Source organism: Phycodurus eques, chromosome 6 (assembly GCF_024500275.1).
Source record: "Phycodurus eques isolate BA_2022a chromosome 6, UOR_Pequ_1.1, whole genome shotgun sequence".
Taxonomy (NCBI): Eukaryota; Metazoa; Chordata; class Actinopteri; order Syngnathiformes; family Syngnathidae; genus Phycodurus; species Phycodurus eques.
Genome location: NC_084530.1, coordinates 13,772,496 through 13,788,919, shown reverse-complemented (window position 1 = coordinate 13,788,919; position 16,424 = coordinate 13,772,496). Strand labels below are relative to the sequence as shown.

The 16,424-nt window shown below is 40.3% G+C and overlaps 1 protein-coding gene across 2 annotated transcripts; it reads right to left on the bottom strand.

Annotated features, from left to right (window-relative positions):
- Nucleotides 1–3,261: 3,261 nt before the first annotated feature.
- pycr1b (pyrroline-5-carboxylate reductase 1b) lies at nucleotides 3,262–15,648 on the bottom strand. 2 transcript variants are annotated; one of them, XM_061680598.1, is made up of 9 exons: nucleotides 15,551–15,648; nucleotides 14,997–15,090; nucleotides 13,582–13,652; nucleotides 11,655–11,834; nucleotides 11,445–11,552; nucleotides 9,601–9,714; nucleotides 6,038–6,130; nucleotides 5,479–5,642; nucleotides 3,262–4,208 (listed from the first exon to the last, which is right to left on the bottom strand). In XM_061680598.1, exons 2-9 carry the CDS (start codon nucleotides 15,061–15,063, stop codon nucleotides 4,028–4,030), a joined length of 978 nt encoding a protein of 325 aa, XP_061536582.1. In that variant the 5' UTR covers nucleotides 15,064–15,090; nucleotides 15,551–15,648; the 3' UTR covers nucleotides 3,262–4,027. The 2 variants fall into 2 exon arrangements, with proteins under 2 accessions (XP_061536582.1, XP_061536583.1); XM_061680599.1 differs by having other exon boundaries at nucleotides 15,560–15,643.
- Between the last annotated feature and the right edge of the window lie 776 nt (nucleotides 15,649–16,424).

Below are 16,424 nucleotides of genomic sequence, written 5' to 3'. Positions count from 1 at the left end.
TAGGAAGTCAGAGTATCTAAGGAAAACCAATGCAAGATTCAAACCTGCAACTGCTCGACTGTGAGGTAGACATGCTAATCAATCTTGCACCGTGCTGCCTGAAGTAACACCACCAACAAAATATGTCAACGGAGGGACATGGCCTGTTGATAATGCTGACTTGGAGGAAGAAACTGTTTCAGTGCAGGAGGTTTTTGGTCAGCCTCCTGCCAGGTATGATTTCAAGAGACTAACAGCTATCATGTCAAGAAAGGTCACATCATCTCAAGAAAAACAATGGTTCATGCAAAAAAAAAAAAAAAAAAAAAAAGCATAAAATAAAAATAACACAAACCTAAACTCAATTTAACAGAGTAGTATTTGATTTAAAGTTGTGCTTCTAGGACCTTTGTCGGCTTTTTCCCCAAGGCGCTATTTTTCATCCAAGACATTTTATCAACATAGAGTACATATGGGAAGATGTTATCTCAAGTAGTTGCCTCTGTTTGCGCAAGCTCACAGAGGCAGGGAGAAGTATAATGATGCATTTGAAAAATAAAATCCGGCATGTCACTATACATTTGTGAGATAAAACTTATGTATCAATAGCAGGGGTACACACACAGCACAGTGGTGGAAAATAGTCAGACACACACCTAAGAAAATTCATCCAACAATGCTTAAAAATACAGTAATACAAAACGTCAAAATACATTCACGTTTACATAATGCAGCTATTGATTTTTTTGACATTGTAATGATAAAGGACGGACAGCAGGTCTGCCTCACAGTCGAGACGTCCCAGGTTCGAATCTTGGCTCAGGCCCTCCTCTGTGGTATTTTCATGTTCCCCCTTGCTTCTATGGGTTTTCTCCGGGGATCCTTCCTGGTAGGTTTATTGAAGACTCTAAATTGTCAAAATTGTTTGTCTATACTGTATGTGCCCGGTGATTGTCTAGCGACCAGTCCAAGGTCTCTTGCCCTGAGTCAGCTGGGATAGTCTCCAGCTCACCTGACTCTAATGAGGACAAGCGCTACAGAAAATGAAACAAATAGATGGCTAACTCCTGAAGGATTGTCTTGGAAGTTCCTGACTTCTTGCATTCATGACATAGAACCTGGAGGAGCTTCCGCTTTTTCTGCCGTTATTGTTTCATCTGACAGCTGCACCAACCTAATACTGTATCAGCACAGATTTCACAGAAGTGCAAAACAAACACATTTGTGATGGACAACTATTGAGGTGAGTTGAATGGAAAGCCAACAAACACCTCTTACCACACTTGTCTCAGTTGTTCATTTCAGTGTGGAAGATGTTAGATGTTCTCTGATATTGTTGGGTGAATGCAAAAGCTCTTCACTGAATTCAGTCATGCTGGTGTTTGGCAAACTCATTGATATGCAAGCATGTACCTACAAAGGTCAGTGATTAAATTGATTGGATGCAGATGACAGGTAGCATCTGGCTTACCATGTGGATAGAAAGCCCATGCCGGGCTGTGGAATACACATATATACAGTGGGTACGGAAAGTTTTCAGACCCCCTTAAAGTTTTCATTTTTTGTTATATTGCAGCCATTTGTTAAAATCGTTTAAGTTATTTTTTTTCCTCATTAATGCACACACAGCACTCCATATTGACAGAAAAAAACATGTTGAAATTTTAGCTGATTTATTAAAAAAGAAAAACTGAAATATCACACAGCCATAAGTATTCAGACTTTGCTGTGACACTCATATTTAACTTGGTGCTGTCCATTTCTTTTAACCATCCTTGAGATGGTTGTACACCTTCATTGGAGTCCAGCGGTGTTTGATTCTACTGATTGGACTTGATTAGGAAAGCCGCACACCTGTCTATATAAGACCTTACAGCTCACAGTGCATGTCAGAGCAAATGAGAATCATGAGGTCAAAGGAACTGCCTGAAGAGCTCAGAGACAGAATTGTGGCAAGGCACATATCTGGCCAAGGTTACAAAAACGTTTCTGGTGCACTTAAGGTTCCTAAGAGCACAGTGGCCTCCATAATCCTGAAATTGAAGACGTTTGGAACGATCAGAACCCTTCCTAGTGCTGCCCGTCTGGCCAAACTGAGTAATGGGGGGAGAAGAGCCTTGGTGAGAGAGGTAAAGAAGAACCCAAAGATCACTGTGGCTGAGCTCCAGAGATGCAGTCGGGAGATGGGCGAAAGTTCTAGAAAGTCAACCATCACTGCAGCCCTCCATCAGTCGGGGCTTTATGGCAGAGTGCCCGACGGAAGCCTCTCCTCCGTGCAAGACACATGAAAGCCCGCATGGAGTTTGCTAAAAAAAAAAAAAAAAACACCTGAAGGACTCCAAGATGGTGAGAAATAAGATTCTCTGGTCTGATGAGACCAACACAGAAATTGTTGGCCTCAATCATCACCTGTCCAATACAATCCCAACAGTGAAGCATGGTGGTGGCAGCATCATGCTGTGTGGGATGTTTTTCAGCTGCAGGGACAGGACGACTGGTTGCAGTCGAAGGAAAGCTGAATGCGGCCATGTACAGGGATATCCTGGACGAAAACCTTCTCCAGAGTCCTCTGAACCTCAGACTGGGCTGAAGGTTCGCCTTCAAAAAAGACAATGACCCTAAGCACACAGCTAAAATAGGGACCGCAGTGACATAGAGAACAACAATGAGGTAGCCTTCATGACAATGATACAACAGATTTGGAAAAACAAGATATTCCCCATTCATGCCCTCTTTTAAGAGAATTGTTTGTTACCAGCTCCAACAATAATTCATGGAGAATGTGGTGTCTTGTGCCATCCTAAAAACGACCAGCTTCTGGTGTTCAAAGTTCTGTCAAATCAGAAAAACCACAGGTAGTTAAGGTGTAGTTTTTCAGTTATTAGCTCATTTAGCACTTTTTTTTTGTTAGTAAGTTGCCAACGTCATCAAAGCTAGAACATGTTTTGATAACATAAAAGCCTGAGTTATTAAAAGAGAAACTGTTTTGTGTGCAGATGTTTTCCATTGTCCCCGTTTTCAAAATAGGTAATAATGTAATTGTTAATTATTTATGCATAAACCCAAGCCTATTATGTTGTGCTTCCATTGACATGCCAGTTTTAACAAGCGACAAAGTCGAGCTCCACAGAAATGTCCACATGAATAGATTTCAGAAAATGCCGCCATCTGCAGGCCAGGGTGTATCTTAATCATCGCTTGGGCACAAAAGAGCAGGAGTGACAGTACGTAGTTTTCTGGATGATTATAAAGTAAATGCAAGCCAAACTACATTTTGCTGGAACTTGTTTAATGTTGCTTGAAACTGGAACACCAGCCCATAAATGGTTGCCTTCACAAAATTTAATCTAAAACAAGTGCGATATTTGAAAACACAATGAGGACAGATTATACTGAAGTGATACTTTACCACCATGGCCGAACAGAACCGCGTGATACATAGGACACTTGTGAAAAAGAATGAAAAGGTTACTAATTCTTTCATCATTGTATAAAAAAAACAACATTTTTTTAATATGTCCACAAAGACTGTGTCTATATAAGAAAAAAAACATTTTGGTTCAGACCCAACCTTGTTGGCTAAGCAGGTAAAAAAAAAAAAATCTTTGAAAAACAAGATTGAATGAATCATTCATTGCCATTCACAGCTATACAAATCAAATATGCATGCTAACTGGGAGTACCGGCAGTGAATGATTAGTATCTTGATAACATCCCCATTATAAATGCTATTGAGTGTCTATTGAGCAGACACAAGGTATTTGCCTTTGAACAGACAAAATGCACTTTCCCCTTATCTGTGCCGATGTGCACATGAAAGAGTAGTGGTGCAACACAGATGCACACGTGTCTGTGAGATTCACTGTAATAGAAAATAATAGGCTGAAATAAATAATTTGGTGACAGAAATATGTATCATTGGTCTGGTCTTTTCAGACACCTCCTGAGACCTGCATGATGCATGACTGAGAGGTGTATGAGACGCATGTCCATCTGTAAATTGGTAATCTGAAATGTTTTTAGTTTGTGTTTCTGCTTTTCTTTGCAATCAGTTCTTTTTCTTGATTCCAGAGTTGCGATTGTTGTTGAACAGGCTGAGCCCTGATCTGCCGTTTCCATTGGCCACTCCGCTGACTGCGACTCCAGGCTGCTGGAGCACTTTGTCCAGCGTGGTCTTCTTAATGGCTGCTGGAGAGATGCGTTCTTGATCAGCCAGAAACTGTAGCTCCCTGGAAGAAGAAAGAGGAAGCTCACGGTCAAACTCTTCTCAGACCCTTAAATTGCCATTAAAAGCAGAAGGGCCAAGTGAAAGCTCTTGAAGTACACTCAGTTATGCATGAGCAAGTCAAATGTAATATGATGATTATTATTATTTTTTTTAAGATTCAATGCTTATTAATGGCTGCATCAGAGGTATATTTCACTTTTTATCTACTTGTATTCCTCATAGGAATAGCGAAAATCCACACACAACTGACAGTCTCCTGAAACGTCTCCTGAAACGATTCATAATTATCTAAAGATGCCACAAGAGATGTGCCAAAGCACTACTTTTCTACTAGATGTGGTTGAAGCTTGTGCAATAGAAGCTCCTCCATTCACTTCAACTTAGTTCCTTGGCACCAAAACACCACAAGATTTTTTTTCCCCCAGGGCTTTGGACTGGGGTTCAAATCCCAGCCTCACCTGTGTGGAGTTTGCATGTTCTCCTTGTGCCTGCGTGGGTTTTCTCCGGGCACTCCAATTAACCTACCATGCATGTTTTTGGGATGTGGGAGGAAACCGAAGACTAAATTGCCCATAGGTGTGAATTTGAGTGCAAATGATTGTTTGTCCATATGTGCCCTGAGATTGGCTGGCGACCAGTTCAGGGTGTACCCCGCCTCTCGCCCGAAGATAGCTGGGATAAGCTCCTGTACGCCCGCGACCCACGTGAGGAGAAGCGGTACAGAAAATGGATGGATGGAATACCCCATCCTATCTTCGCTCTCTGCTCACCATGCATCACCTGCACTCTCTTCGCTTCCAAAGTCTGCTCTACTTTAGGTTGATCTTTTTTTTTCTGCCCCAAGTGCCTTGAATACTCTTACAACAAGTCATTAAACTCACCTCATTGGTCCCAAACTCATCAGTTAAGAAGTTATTGTCGGACATTACATAATCGAGGCACCTGTTTTAGCCTGTTATGAATCTTTCATCCATCATATGCTATGATGAAACGCAATGTATTATGTAAATATGCAACTCTGTCAGATTGTAAAGTTTGTTGTACAGGTATGCTTTTGTTTCTATTGTATTTATTTGTATTTGCTTTTATTTAGCTTTGTTTTACTCTCCTGTCTGCAGCCCAGTCGGCATTGCAATTGAGAATCCGGGACAAAGGTTAAAAAGATCAAATTAAATAAAATTTTAAAAATAATTTTATCCCCCCCCCCAAAATAGAAAATAGCACATATCCATATTGGAATAGATCTGACTTTCCAGGTCCTATCATCTTACCGTGTTCTAATACAAGAGGCCTCCACTGCATTGATCAGCAGACTGCGGAAGCCCCCACTCTCCATAACATGCAGGGCGTGAATGGTTGCGCCACCTGGTGAGCACACGTTGTCCTTCAGCTGGCCAGGATGCTGCTCGGAGTCCAGCAGCATTTTAGCTGCTCCCTGCAGAAGAAAAATAAGTAATGATGGGTTTCTTCCAATAAACCCACCCCGCTTAAAAACATTTTTTTTTTTTAAATTGGAAGTTAATATATTCATTTACACTCCAGTGATACAGCCAAAATGTGATCAATGTGTTGACTGACACCTTCATTCATCACTCGAATTTCAGATTAGTTTAACTTAAAAAAACTAAAAAGTTTGTGAGCGAGACTGCCCTGCAGAAGTAACATTTTCTTAAGTTTGAAATACAATTAAGGAGTATTGAGATAGTAGAAACTGAAAGCCAAGACATAATGTATTCTGTGTGCAGACTGCCAGTGGATCAGAGAGAATTAAATGTAGGGGGCGGGTTAAAAAAAAAAAAAAAGCACTCATGGCTGAACACCACCACTGACCAATAGGGCCTGAGCTCCAAGTCGCACAGCGAGTCTCCTGGGCAGACCCATCTTCACTCCTCCATCTGCTAATGCGTCCAGCGCTGTGAATGCCTGTTTAAACACGAACATCCTTTCAAGGATACAATTGCATTATCGGTCATTTAAAAAAAATCCTCTGCAGCTTTTTGTGCTTTATTTGCATCAGGGTGGTCTCTGACATTACATTTGTGCATTTGGGATTTGTCATTAGGAGATGCTGCAGCAGGTATACACATGCTACAGATATACCTGTGATGCTACATACACTTGGTCAAAGTAGTGTTAGGAGAAACGACTGCTCTACTGAGAATGACTGCACCTGTTGCCACAATAGCATGTGCAAAAAAAAGTTCATGCCTAACCCTGTGACCACTTCACAGGCAAAACAGAGAGCTCTTTGGAAGAGAGTTTCTAGATAAAAAAATGGATTGGTTACAGAGAAACACACATTTCTAATTAAAACACCCATAACACAATTTGTTTTCATTAAACTAAAATATTAACAATGGGGGCATAATTCTTTTTAATGGCTTGTACACAAATAAGTGAGTCTATAGTCTGGAGTGCCTGCACACCAAGTGTGAAATCAACAAACCAATTATTTTGTTATTTGCTTAAAAATGTGTGTGTATAAATCAGGGGTGTCAAACACATTTTTGTCACAGGCTACATTGTAGTTATGTTTTCCCTCACAGAGCAGTTATGACCAACTATTTGAATGTATAATCACCTCATTATTACACACAGTATACACAACAAATGGATGGATGACTAGTTTTTAAATCAGTAGTCAAGCAACAGCAGTTTGTTCAACAATGATTACATTTAATTTAAACAGGGGTTTGGTAACAAATAAATGCTTATATAATCTCAAAGTTATGAAAAGTGTAGAATTTGAAATTTTGTGACAATTTCTTTCAAGAAAAGAAGACAATGCACGTGATTTGGTTTAGCAGGTCACATCTGCTGGATCCAGCCCTGGGCTTCAAGTTTGACACGTGGTTTATATGGTCAAATTAGCCAATGGGGGCTAAATTGTGCTATTAATTTACAGTCCAGACGCAGGGGATGAACATCTACTTTCAAAGGAGTTTCAAAAATCTCCAACAACAACACAAAAAGGTCTCTAGAATTGTTGCTCATCGTTTTTTTTTTTTTTTTTTTTTTTTTTTTTTTTAAATAGTTGCCCGAGGGATCTGCAAAGTCACCAACTTAAGCAACATAATTACTAAGTGGCCAACACTTGTAGCAGTTAAGTGACTTCAAAAATATATTTTTTTATAACATACAAGTAAAAATCAAAATGACATGCAGTGTGATCCTCACTTTAGATGTCAAAAGAGTTTTGTGGTTCCTGGTGCTTTGTTTTGTTTTTTTCCCCCTCTGGGACATGGTCCAAAGTGCTATTTGACTGTTTAAGGTTGTCCACCTCTGTCCTAGACCAACACAAAGTAGCACGTCATTGTGAAGTGGAACAAAAGTGGTATCTGGTTTTCAAAATTTTAAGTGAATATGAATCTGAAAAGTGCGGTGTGCATTTGTATTCAGCTCCTTGTACACCGATACCCCTAAATACAATCCACTGCAATCAATTGCCTTCAGAAGTCACCCAAATAGTAGTGTCCACCTATGTGTAATATACTCTCAGTATAAATAAACCTGTTCTGTGAAGGCCTCAGTGGTTTGTTAGAGAACATGAGTGAACAACAGCACCAGACAGGTCAGGGATAACGTTTAAAGAAGAGTTAGGTTATTGAAAAAAAACACACAAAAAAAAACGGTCCCAAGCTTTGAACATCTCAAGGAGCACCGTTCAATCAATCACCCAAAAATTGAAAATGTATGGCACAACTACAAACCTACCAAGACATGGCAGTTCACCTAAGCACAGAGCGAGCCAGGAGAGCATTCGGTCAGAGAAGCAGCCAAGAGGCCCATGGTCACTTTGGAGGGGCTGCAGAAATACACATCTTAGGTGGGAGAATCTGTCCACAGGAGGACTGTAAATCATGCGTGCCAAAATCTGGCCTTTATGGAAGCGTGGCAAGAAGTCATTGTGGAAAGAAAGGCATAAGAAGTCCCATTTGCAGTTTGCTGCAAGCCATGTAGGGGACACCACAAATATTTAGTCAGATGAGACCAAAGTTTAATTTTTGGGCCTAAATGCAAAGTGCGGTGTGGCGGAAGACTAACACTGCCTATCACCCTGAACACTCCATCCCCTCTGTGAAACATGGTGGTGGCAACATCATGCTGTGGGGATGCTTTTCCTTAGCAGGGACAGGGAAGCTGGTCACAGTTGATGGGAAGGTGGATAGAGCTGAATACAGGGCAATCCTGGAAGAAAACCTGTTGGAGGATGCAACAGACTTGGGAAGGATGATTCATCTTCCAGCAAGACAAAGACCGTAAACACTGAGCAAGAGCTACAATGGTTTAAATCAAAGAATATTCATGTGTTCGAATGGGCCAGACAAAGTTCAGACCTAAATCCCATTGAGCATCTGTGGGGGGGGGGGGGGGGAATAAAAAAATTGCTGTTCACAGATGCACTACACCCAATCTGGCTGAGCTTGAACTATTTTCCAAAGAAGAAGGGGTAAACACTTCAGTAGCATTTCTAGATGTGCAAAACTGGTAGAGACATACCCCCAAAAGACTTGCAGCGAAAGATGGCGCAACAAAATATTGATGCAGGCAAGCTGAATATAAATGCACACCACATTTTTCAGATGTACAGTATCATTACCATTCCACTTCACAATTATGTATTACTTTCTCTTGGTCAATCACAATATATAAAAAATATTGAAGTGGTTGCAAGGTGGAAAAATGTGAAAAGGTTTAAGGGGTATGTATACCAAAGGCACTGCTTATGAAAATCTATTTTTTTAGGTTGTTTTTCAACCAGTGCACTGTGCAAACAAACTGGAATGTGAATTGTTAAAAAAATGTATAGAATTATTATTTTATACTAATGACAAGAACTGATCCAAGTTAAAAATCAGGTAAAAGAAGCAGTCTATGTCTGTATGTGGACAAAAATGGCCACGAACAAGCTGAAAGGCAAAAGGCATAATATGTAGAATTGTTAAATAAATGTTACTGCTGTTTATTTGACTTTACCCAAGTGTCTTCAGACACCAAAAATGAAGTAAAGGCTCTGTACAACATGTGCCAATTTCCTGTTGCTTTATTTTCTACGTAGCGGATTCTTGCTGAATAAAACTGCTGCAAAAGTGAAACCACAAAGTAGCCGGCAAAGAAATGGATGTGTGACTGTGGACGTGTGGCGGTAAACAGCACAACCACACTGGCTGTGGTCAACGACTGGGAGAGCAGCAGCACTGGGGCAATTGTGTAATATGGAGGGTTGAGGTTGTGTTCAGCAAACGCTCATCCAATCAGATGTTGATTTTCTCACTCACTCACACGCATGCGCGCACGCACGCACACACACACACACACACACACACACTACTATCACCTCTACCACTATGACCTCAAAAATTCCTTGAAACAGTAACTATGCAGTTACTTACATAGGCAGGTCCACTTCCGCTCAAGCCGGTGACGGCGTCAATGAGGTCCTCCTCCACCTCAGTACAGAAGCCAACACTGGCCATCAGCTGCTCCAGCAACTTCCCATCTTCCACCTGAGCGGAGGAACAACACTGTTAAGCTCATTTTCAACAAAATCGAAGAAGATACTAGATCAAAGAAACACTGAAGTAGGGCAAGTAGCACAGTAGTAACAGAACAGTAGGAATACAGTGGAACCCCGCTATTCGTGGGGGATAGGGACCGTGAATAGCAAAAACCTGCAGATAATTGATTCATTGTATAAATGCATTGTCCTCCAGAGCTTCTTCAATCAAGAAACCACTTAAACAGAATCAGTCGGACAAAAGATCTAAAAATGCTGCAACAAAATGACATGATCCAAAGAAATTACAGAAAAGTCGAGAAATAAAATAATTGACTGTCAGTCTGGAAAGGGCTACAAAAGCTGTTTCTAAAGCTGTAGGATTCCAGTCCACCATAGGCAGAGCCATTATCCTCAAATGAAGAAAAGATGAAACAGTGGTGAATCTTGCCAGGAGTGGCCAGCCTACAAAGATTACCCCAAGAGAACAGTAATGACTCATCCAGGAGGCAACAAAGGAACTCAGGACAACTTCTAAAGAACTGCAGGCATCCCTTGCCTCAGTTAAGGTCAGTGTTTATAACAATAAGGAAGTGAATGGGCAAAAATGACATCCATGGCAGAGTTCTAAGGCGAAACCCACTGCTGACCAAAAAGAACATACTAAAGGCTTGTTTTATTTTTGCCCCAAAAATGGCAGAATATTATATGGACTGATGAGATGAAAGTTGAGCTTTTTGGAAGGTGTGTGTCTCGTTACATCTGGCGTAAATGTAGCACAGTATTTGAGAAAAAGAACATCATACCAACAGTCAAACATGGTGGTGGTAGTGTGATGGTTTTGGGCTGTGTTGCGCCTTCAGGAAGCGGACAACTTGCAGTGATTGATGGAATCATGAATTTTGTGACCTCAAGCTGAAGTGTACTTGGGTTCTGTAGCAGGATAACGATCCAAAAACACAAGAGCAAGTCAACTTCTGAATGGCTTAAAAAAAAAAAAAAATTAAGGTTTTGGTGTGGCCGAGTCAAAGTCCAGACTATAATCTGATTGAAATGCAGTGGCATGACCTGAAAAAGGCCATTCATTCTCGAATTTTTGCTGAATTCAAACAATTCTGCAAGGAAGAGTGGGCCAAAATATCTCCACAGAGATATGAAAGACTCATTGCCAGTTACGCTTGATTTCAGTGTGGCCCAGCCAAAAAAAAGAAAAATGAAATTTTGATTTTAAAAAACTGGGCAAAATGGGGGGGGGGGGGGGGGGGGGTGAATCAACAGATTGGTGAATCAACAGGCGCCGAACCGTGAGAATGCGGGCATTCACTGTATTACGCTTAAGTGAGGATCGAGATTTGAACCCCAACCTCAAAACAGTAAGGCAAACGTGCTAACCACTAGGGCATTGTGCTGGGCACAGAAGATTATATGAAATCAAGTCAAAATTTTACATTTGCAGCTCATGCATGACAGACATGATGACAATTTTAAGCTTTTTTTTTTTCTCTCCCAGTTTTATGCAACCAATTTACAGAGATGACTGAGAAAAATCTGTCCTATACAATCTTTAATTAATTGTCTTGTATTGATCTCATCAATAGACAATACTAAAACTCAAAGAAAATCATCAGTTACATCAATATTACTTTTTCAAACGAAAGCTAAAAGAATGAATAGGGCCAAACATCAAATATTTCAGCAATCAGCAATTAAGTTAAAGTGACTGCATCCTTCTCACATTACCTCTGCATGAGTGCCAGTAGCATATACTGTTGCTCCTTCTTTCACCACCACTGGAGTGTTGGTCATACACCTCATGACTTTAGGGGCTGTACGATACTGAAGCAGTTTCTAAGAATTGACACAGATAAGTTAAAGATAGGTCTAATCAAAAAAACTAAACTAATACGAGGAATATGTATGATATGGCCCCAAAAACGAGGGAAGGCTGACCTTTTCAATGGAGCTGATTGTGACACCTGCAGCACAAGAGACAATCAGATGACGGTCTTCAATGTCTGGCCCAATTTCATCCAAAACAAACGGGATAATGTGTGGCTTGACAGCCAGAAAGAGCACATCACTTTTGTTGACTGTCTCTTTATTACTTGTTGTCAAGTTCACCCCCATTTTCTACAGAAACAAAAAGAAGAAACTGAGATGAGGCAAAACAAAAACAAATTAAAAAAATAAATAAAAAATGCAATTTCAGAACCAAACAGCAGGTAAATCAGCATCGGGAGAAGCCTGATATACAACCCCAATTCCAATGAAGTTGGGACATTGTGTTAAACATAAATAAAAACAGAATACAATGATTTGCAAATCATGTTCAACCTATATTTAATTGAATACACTACAAAGACAAGATATTTAATGTTCAAACTGATCAACTTTATTGTTTTTAACAAATAATCATTAGAATTTTATGACTCCAACACGTTCCAAAAAAGCTGGGACAGGGTCCCGTTTACCACTGTGTTACATCACCTTTTCTTTTAACAACATTCAATAAACGTTTGGGAACTGAGGATACTAATTGATGAAGCTTCCCATTCTTGCTTGATGTACAGCTTCATCTGTTCAACAGTCCGGGGCCTCCATTGTCGTATTTTACGCTTCATAATGCACCCCACATTTTCAATGGGATACAGGTCTGGACTGCAGGCAGGCCAGTCTAGTACCCGCACTCTTTTACTACGAAGCCACGTTGTTGTAACATGTGCAGAATGTGGTTTGGCATTGTCTTGCTGAAATAAGCAGGGGCGTCCATGAAAAAGACATTGCTTGGATGGCAGCATATGTCTCTCCAAAACCTGTATGTACCTTTCAGCATTAATGGTGCCTTCACAGATGTGTAAGTTACCCATGACATTGGCACTAACACAGTCCCATACCATCACAGATGCTGGCTTTTGAACTTTGCGTCCGTAACGGTCCGGATGGTTCTTTTCCTCTTTGGCCCAGGAGGACACGACGTCCACAATTTCTAAAAACAATTTGAAATGTGGACTCGTCGGAACACAGATCACATTTCCACTTTGCATCAGTCCATCTTAGATGAGCTCGGGCCCAGAGAAGCCGGCGGCGTTTCTGGGTGTTGTTGATAAATGGGTTTTGCTTTGCATAGTAGAGTTTCAAGTTGCACTTACGGATGTAGCGCCGAACTGCTATTTACACATTGGTTTTCTGAAGTATTCCTGAGCCCATGTGGTGATATCCTTTACACATTTATGTGGGTTTTGATGCGATGCCGCCTGAGGGATCGAAGGTCACGCCCATTCAATGTTTGTTTTCGACCTTGCCGCTTACATGCAGTGATTTCTCCAGATCCTCTGAACCTTTTGATGATATTATGGACCTTAGATGATGAAATCCCTAAATTCCTTGCAATTTTACATTGAGGAACATTATCCTTAAACTGTTCGACTATTTTCTCACACACTTGTTCACAAAGAGGTGAAACTCACCCCATCTTTGCTTGTGAATGACTGAGCAATTCAGGGAAGCTCCCTTTATACCCAATCGTGCCACCCATCTGTTCCCAATTAGCCTGTTCACCTCTGGGATGTTCCAAACAGGTCTTTGATGAGCATTCCTTAACTTTCTCAGTCTTTTTTGCCACCTGTCCCAGCTTTTTTGGAATGTGTTACAGCCATAAAATTCCAAGTTAATGATTATTTGCTAAAAAACAATCAAGTTGATCAGTTTGAACATTAAATATCTTGTCTTTGTAGTGTATTCAACTAAATATAGGTTGAACATGATTTGCAAATCATTGTATTCTGTTTTTATATATGTTTAACACAACATCCCAACTTCATTGGAATTGGGGTTGTACATGCAGCAGCGAAACAATTCCTATATTTGTTGTTCTCACCCTGAGGCCAGTCACAGTGGGCAGGTCAGTGTCTGGGGAGCTGGCTGTGATTCTGTGTGTCGCGATCACGCCTGAGGAGGGCGAGAAAAAAGGAGGAGAATAAACTGAAGAACAAAAGATGGACAACTGAGAGCATAAGCTATTTAACTACATATACAATAGGAAAATGAATGGGATGCAGCTTGACTTCCCGCTCATTCAGAATTCTATTTTTTGTTTTTTTTTCCACAGCAAATCTAGAAATACAATTTATCCAATCCGGGGTCAAACTCTCAACATCATAAGACCTGTAGGAACTGTACAGGCAATAGTTTAGGTAATGTTTTATACTATTACTCCTAATAATAACAGGAATAACATGGATTTATATAGTACCTTTTAGATAGTCAGGTGTACAAATTAACCATGCCTGTAGTATTAATCTTTTTTAAAAAAATGTTTATTGGACGACAAATGAAGAGGGCACAATAAAGGTGGTTCTCAGATGCAGGTCAAATTTTTTAAACACTGAAAAAGATGGAATCGATAAAAACTCTACGTTTGATAACTTGTGACTATGTATAGCAGCTACTGTTTAGCAGTCTCCTGTGATATGCCTTATTACATTTTGGTCAAATTCCAAATTGTACGACCATTGGATCAGTGATTCCCAACCACAGTGAGAGATCATCGGGTGTGCTGCGGGAAATGGTCCGCTGCGGGAAATGGTCCAAATTCACTCAATTGGTATGAAATAGTTTTATTGATTTACTACATGTAATGTATTGTTGGGCAGCCGTGGCCCAATGGTTAAGATCATTGCCTGCCACCGTGGGTCACATAGGTTCAGGACCCCGACTGGACCTTCCGCCAACATCTCCCAGACTCACGCCTGTGGTGTCCTTGAGCAAGACACTGATACCCCGAAATGCTCCCCGTGCGCTTCAGCTTCCCCCTGCTCCAGTGTGTTCCAGTAACTTGTGTATGTGTTCACTGTGATGGGTTAAATGCAGAGAACAAATTTCGTGTGCATGCATGCATGTTCATGACAATAAAAGGTGATTCTATTCTATTCTATGCTATTGTTGTTCATCTATCTATGCCAGCAATGTATAGTGATGAGCAGAACAATTAAATGCTCTTCAACTAGATGGCAGAAGGTACAAAATTAACCTGTATATTATTTTTTTGCCACTCATACAACAGAAATGTTTGGCTTTGTGTTCAATTTAAGATTATGCTTATTTCGGTATGTATTCTTTTGGAATAATTTTTTTTTGTGGTGTGCCATGATATTTTTGCAATGTAAGCTACTTTATGTATATTAGGGTGGATTTTCAAAGTAACAATGGTAATATAATGTGGAAAATTGCACTGGACTGAAATGCAAGCATAAATTTAACAAGCCTTTTCAGGCCAACGTAAACGGGCTTCACCTGCAGCCGTGAAACCTTTGACCAGTGCATGAGCCAACTGGCCCGCTCCGATGAATCCAACACTCATTCTGATTGATGATGTGGCCTCTGTGCTCTGAAGAAAAGACAAAAAAAAAGGGGGGGGGGGGGGGGAAGTTTTATTACATAATTACAAAAGGGCCCCATTGACATAACAATGTATACATGTTTTTATTTATTGAGAAGTGTTAGTTTGTCGAAAATGGGTCACCAAAATATATTTCAAACAAAGGAAGCCCGCCCCCCAAGTTGGAAAACTTCTTCGTGACATTGAGTAACATTAATCTGTTTCCGTTGATCATACACATTGAAATACATCACATATGCGCAGTTCATCGTTCCAGTGCTATCAACATTAGTTGATGCTAACTGAAAAGATGCTGCTACAACGCCATGCTAATAGATGTCAGCTTGTCCTCTGCGAGAAAGCTACACTGTTAGCTTGGATTGATATGAACAGGAAACACGACGAATACGCGCTTAAACAGGGGCGGTTACTTTTGGTTGGATAAACGAACTGACGACGTGACAGGTACCTTACTTACGGAGTCCCGGAAAAGAAAGAAGCACTTTTGGTGTCAACGTGGCTTGCCGCTCTCGCCCAACAGCAGCCAAGTGCTTACTGCTTCGCAATCGTGCTTCGACACAGCTGACCAATTACATTCGGGACCCTAGGAGCACCAGCCAATGAAAAAGCATTTGATAGGATCTGGGCGGGGCTTGTACGTCACGGCCAGTTTCATCATGCGTGATGTCGCCGAAGAGTTGAACTTGACAAGTAGGTTGTGTTGATCCTGGATGTAGCATGTTATGACATCGTGTGTTTTCGTGCCTAGCCTACTTTTTAACAAACATACTGTATCTAATTAAGCTACAAACTCCCAAAATGTAAGGTGTTAAAAATAAATAAATAAATAAGCGGCTCAGAAAATGGATGGATGGATGGAAATAATAATTTAAAAAAATAATAAAACACAACAGACATCTCATTAATATGTACAATCTTCAAAAACAGCTTTGCAAACAAGTATTTTGAAAAATAGGAGTGAACCACAATATTTCCAATTTATACTTGCTTCATTTCAAAATTCTTCTCTTAATTTATTTTACAGCTTTTTGTACAGTAAACTTACAAACACCTCTTGAAATCATATTGAGTCTCCCAAATTGAAAAGATTATATTTGCATGGCGTGTGGAAGCGACTATATTTTTGCTCTGAACATTATTTTCAATTTCTTGTAATATTATGTCTTGAGAAAAATTGGGTCACAATGACCCCATTAACAATCAGTCTTAAAGTACAACTTATTTACTACAAACTAACTAAATAAATAGTTTCAGTGGTGGGGGGGGAAACAGAACAAAGACCTTGTTACGGTACAAGTAGATTTTTCATGTACTCTTCTCGA

Excerpts from the sequence above, each read along its gene's own strand:
- pycr1b (XM_061680598.1), bottom strand. The coding sequence starts at position 15,063 with ATGAGTGTTGGATTCATCGGAGCGGGCCAGTTGGCTCATGCACTGGTC. Across the intron at positions 6,131-9,600 it reads GCGGAAGTGGACCTGCCTAT|GCATTCACAGCGCTGGACGC; the intron begins GTAAGTAACTGC and ends GTGTTTAAACAG. Across the intron at positions 4,209-5,478 it reads GCCTCTTGTATTAGAACACG|GGAGCTACAGTTTCTGGCTG; the intron begins GTAAGATGATAG and ends TTCTTCTTCCAG.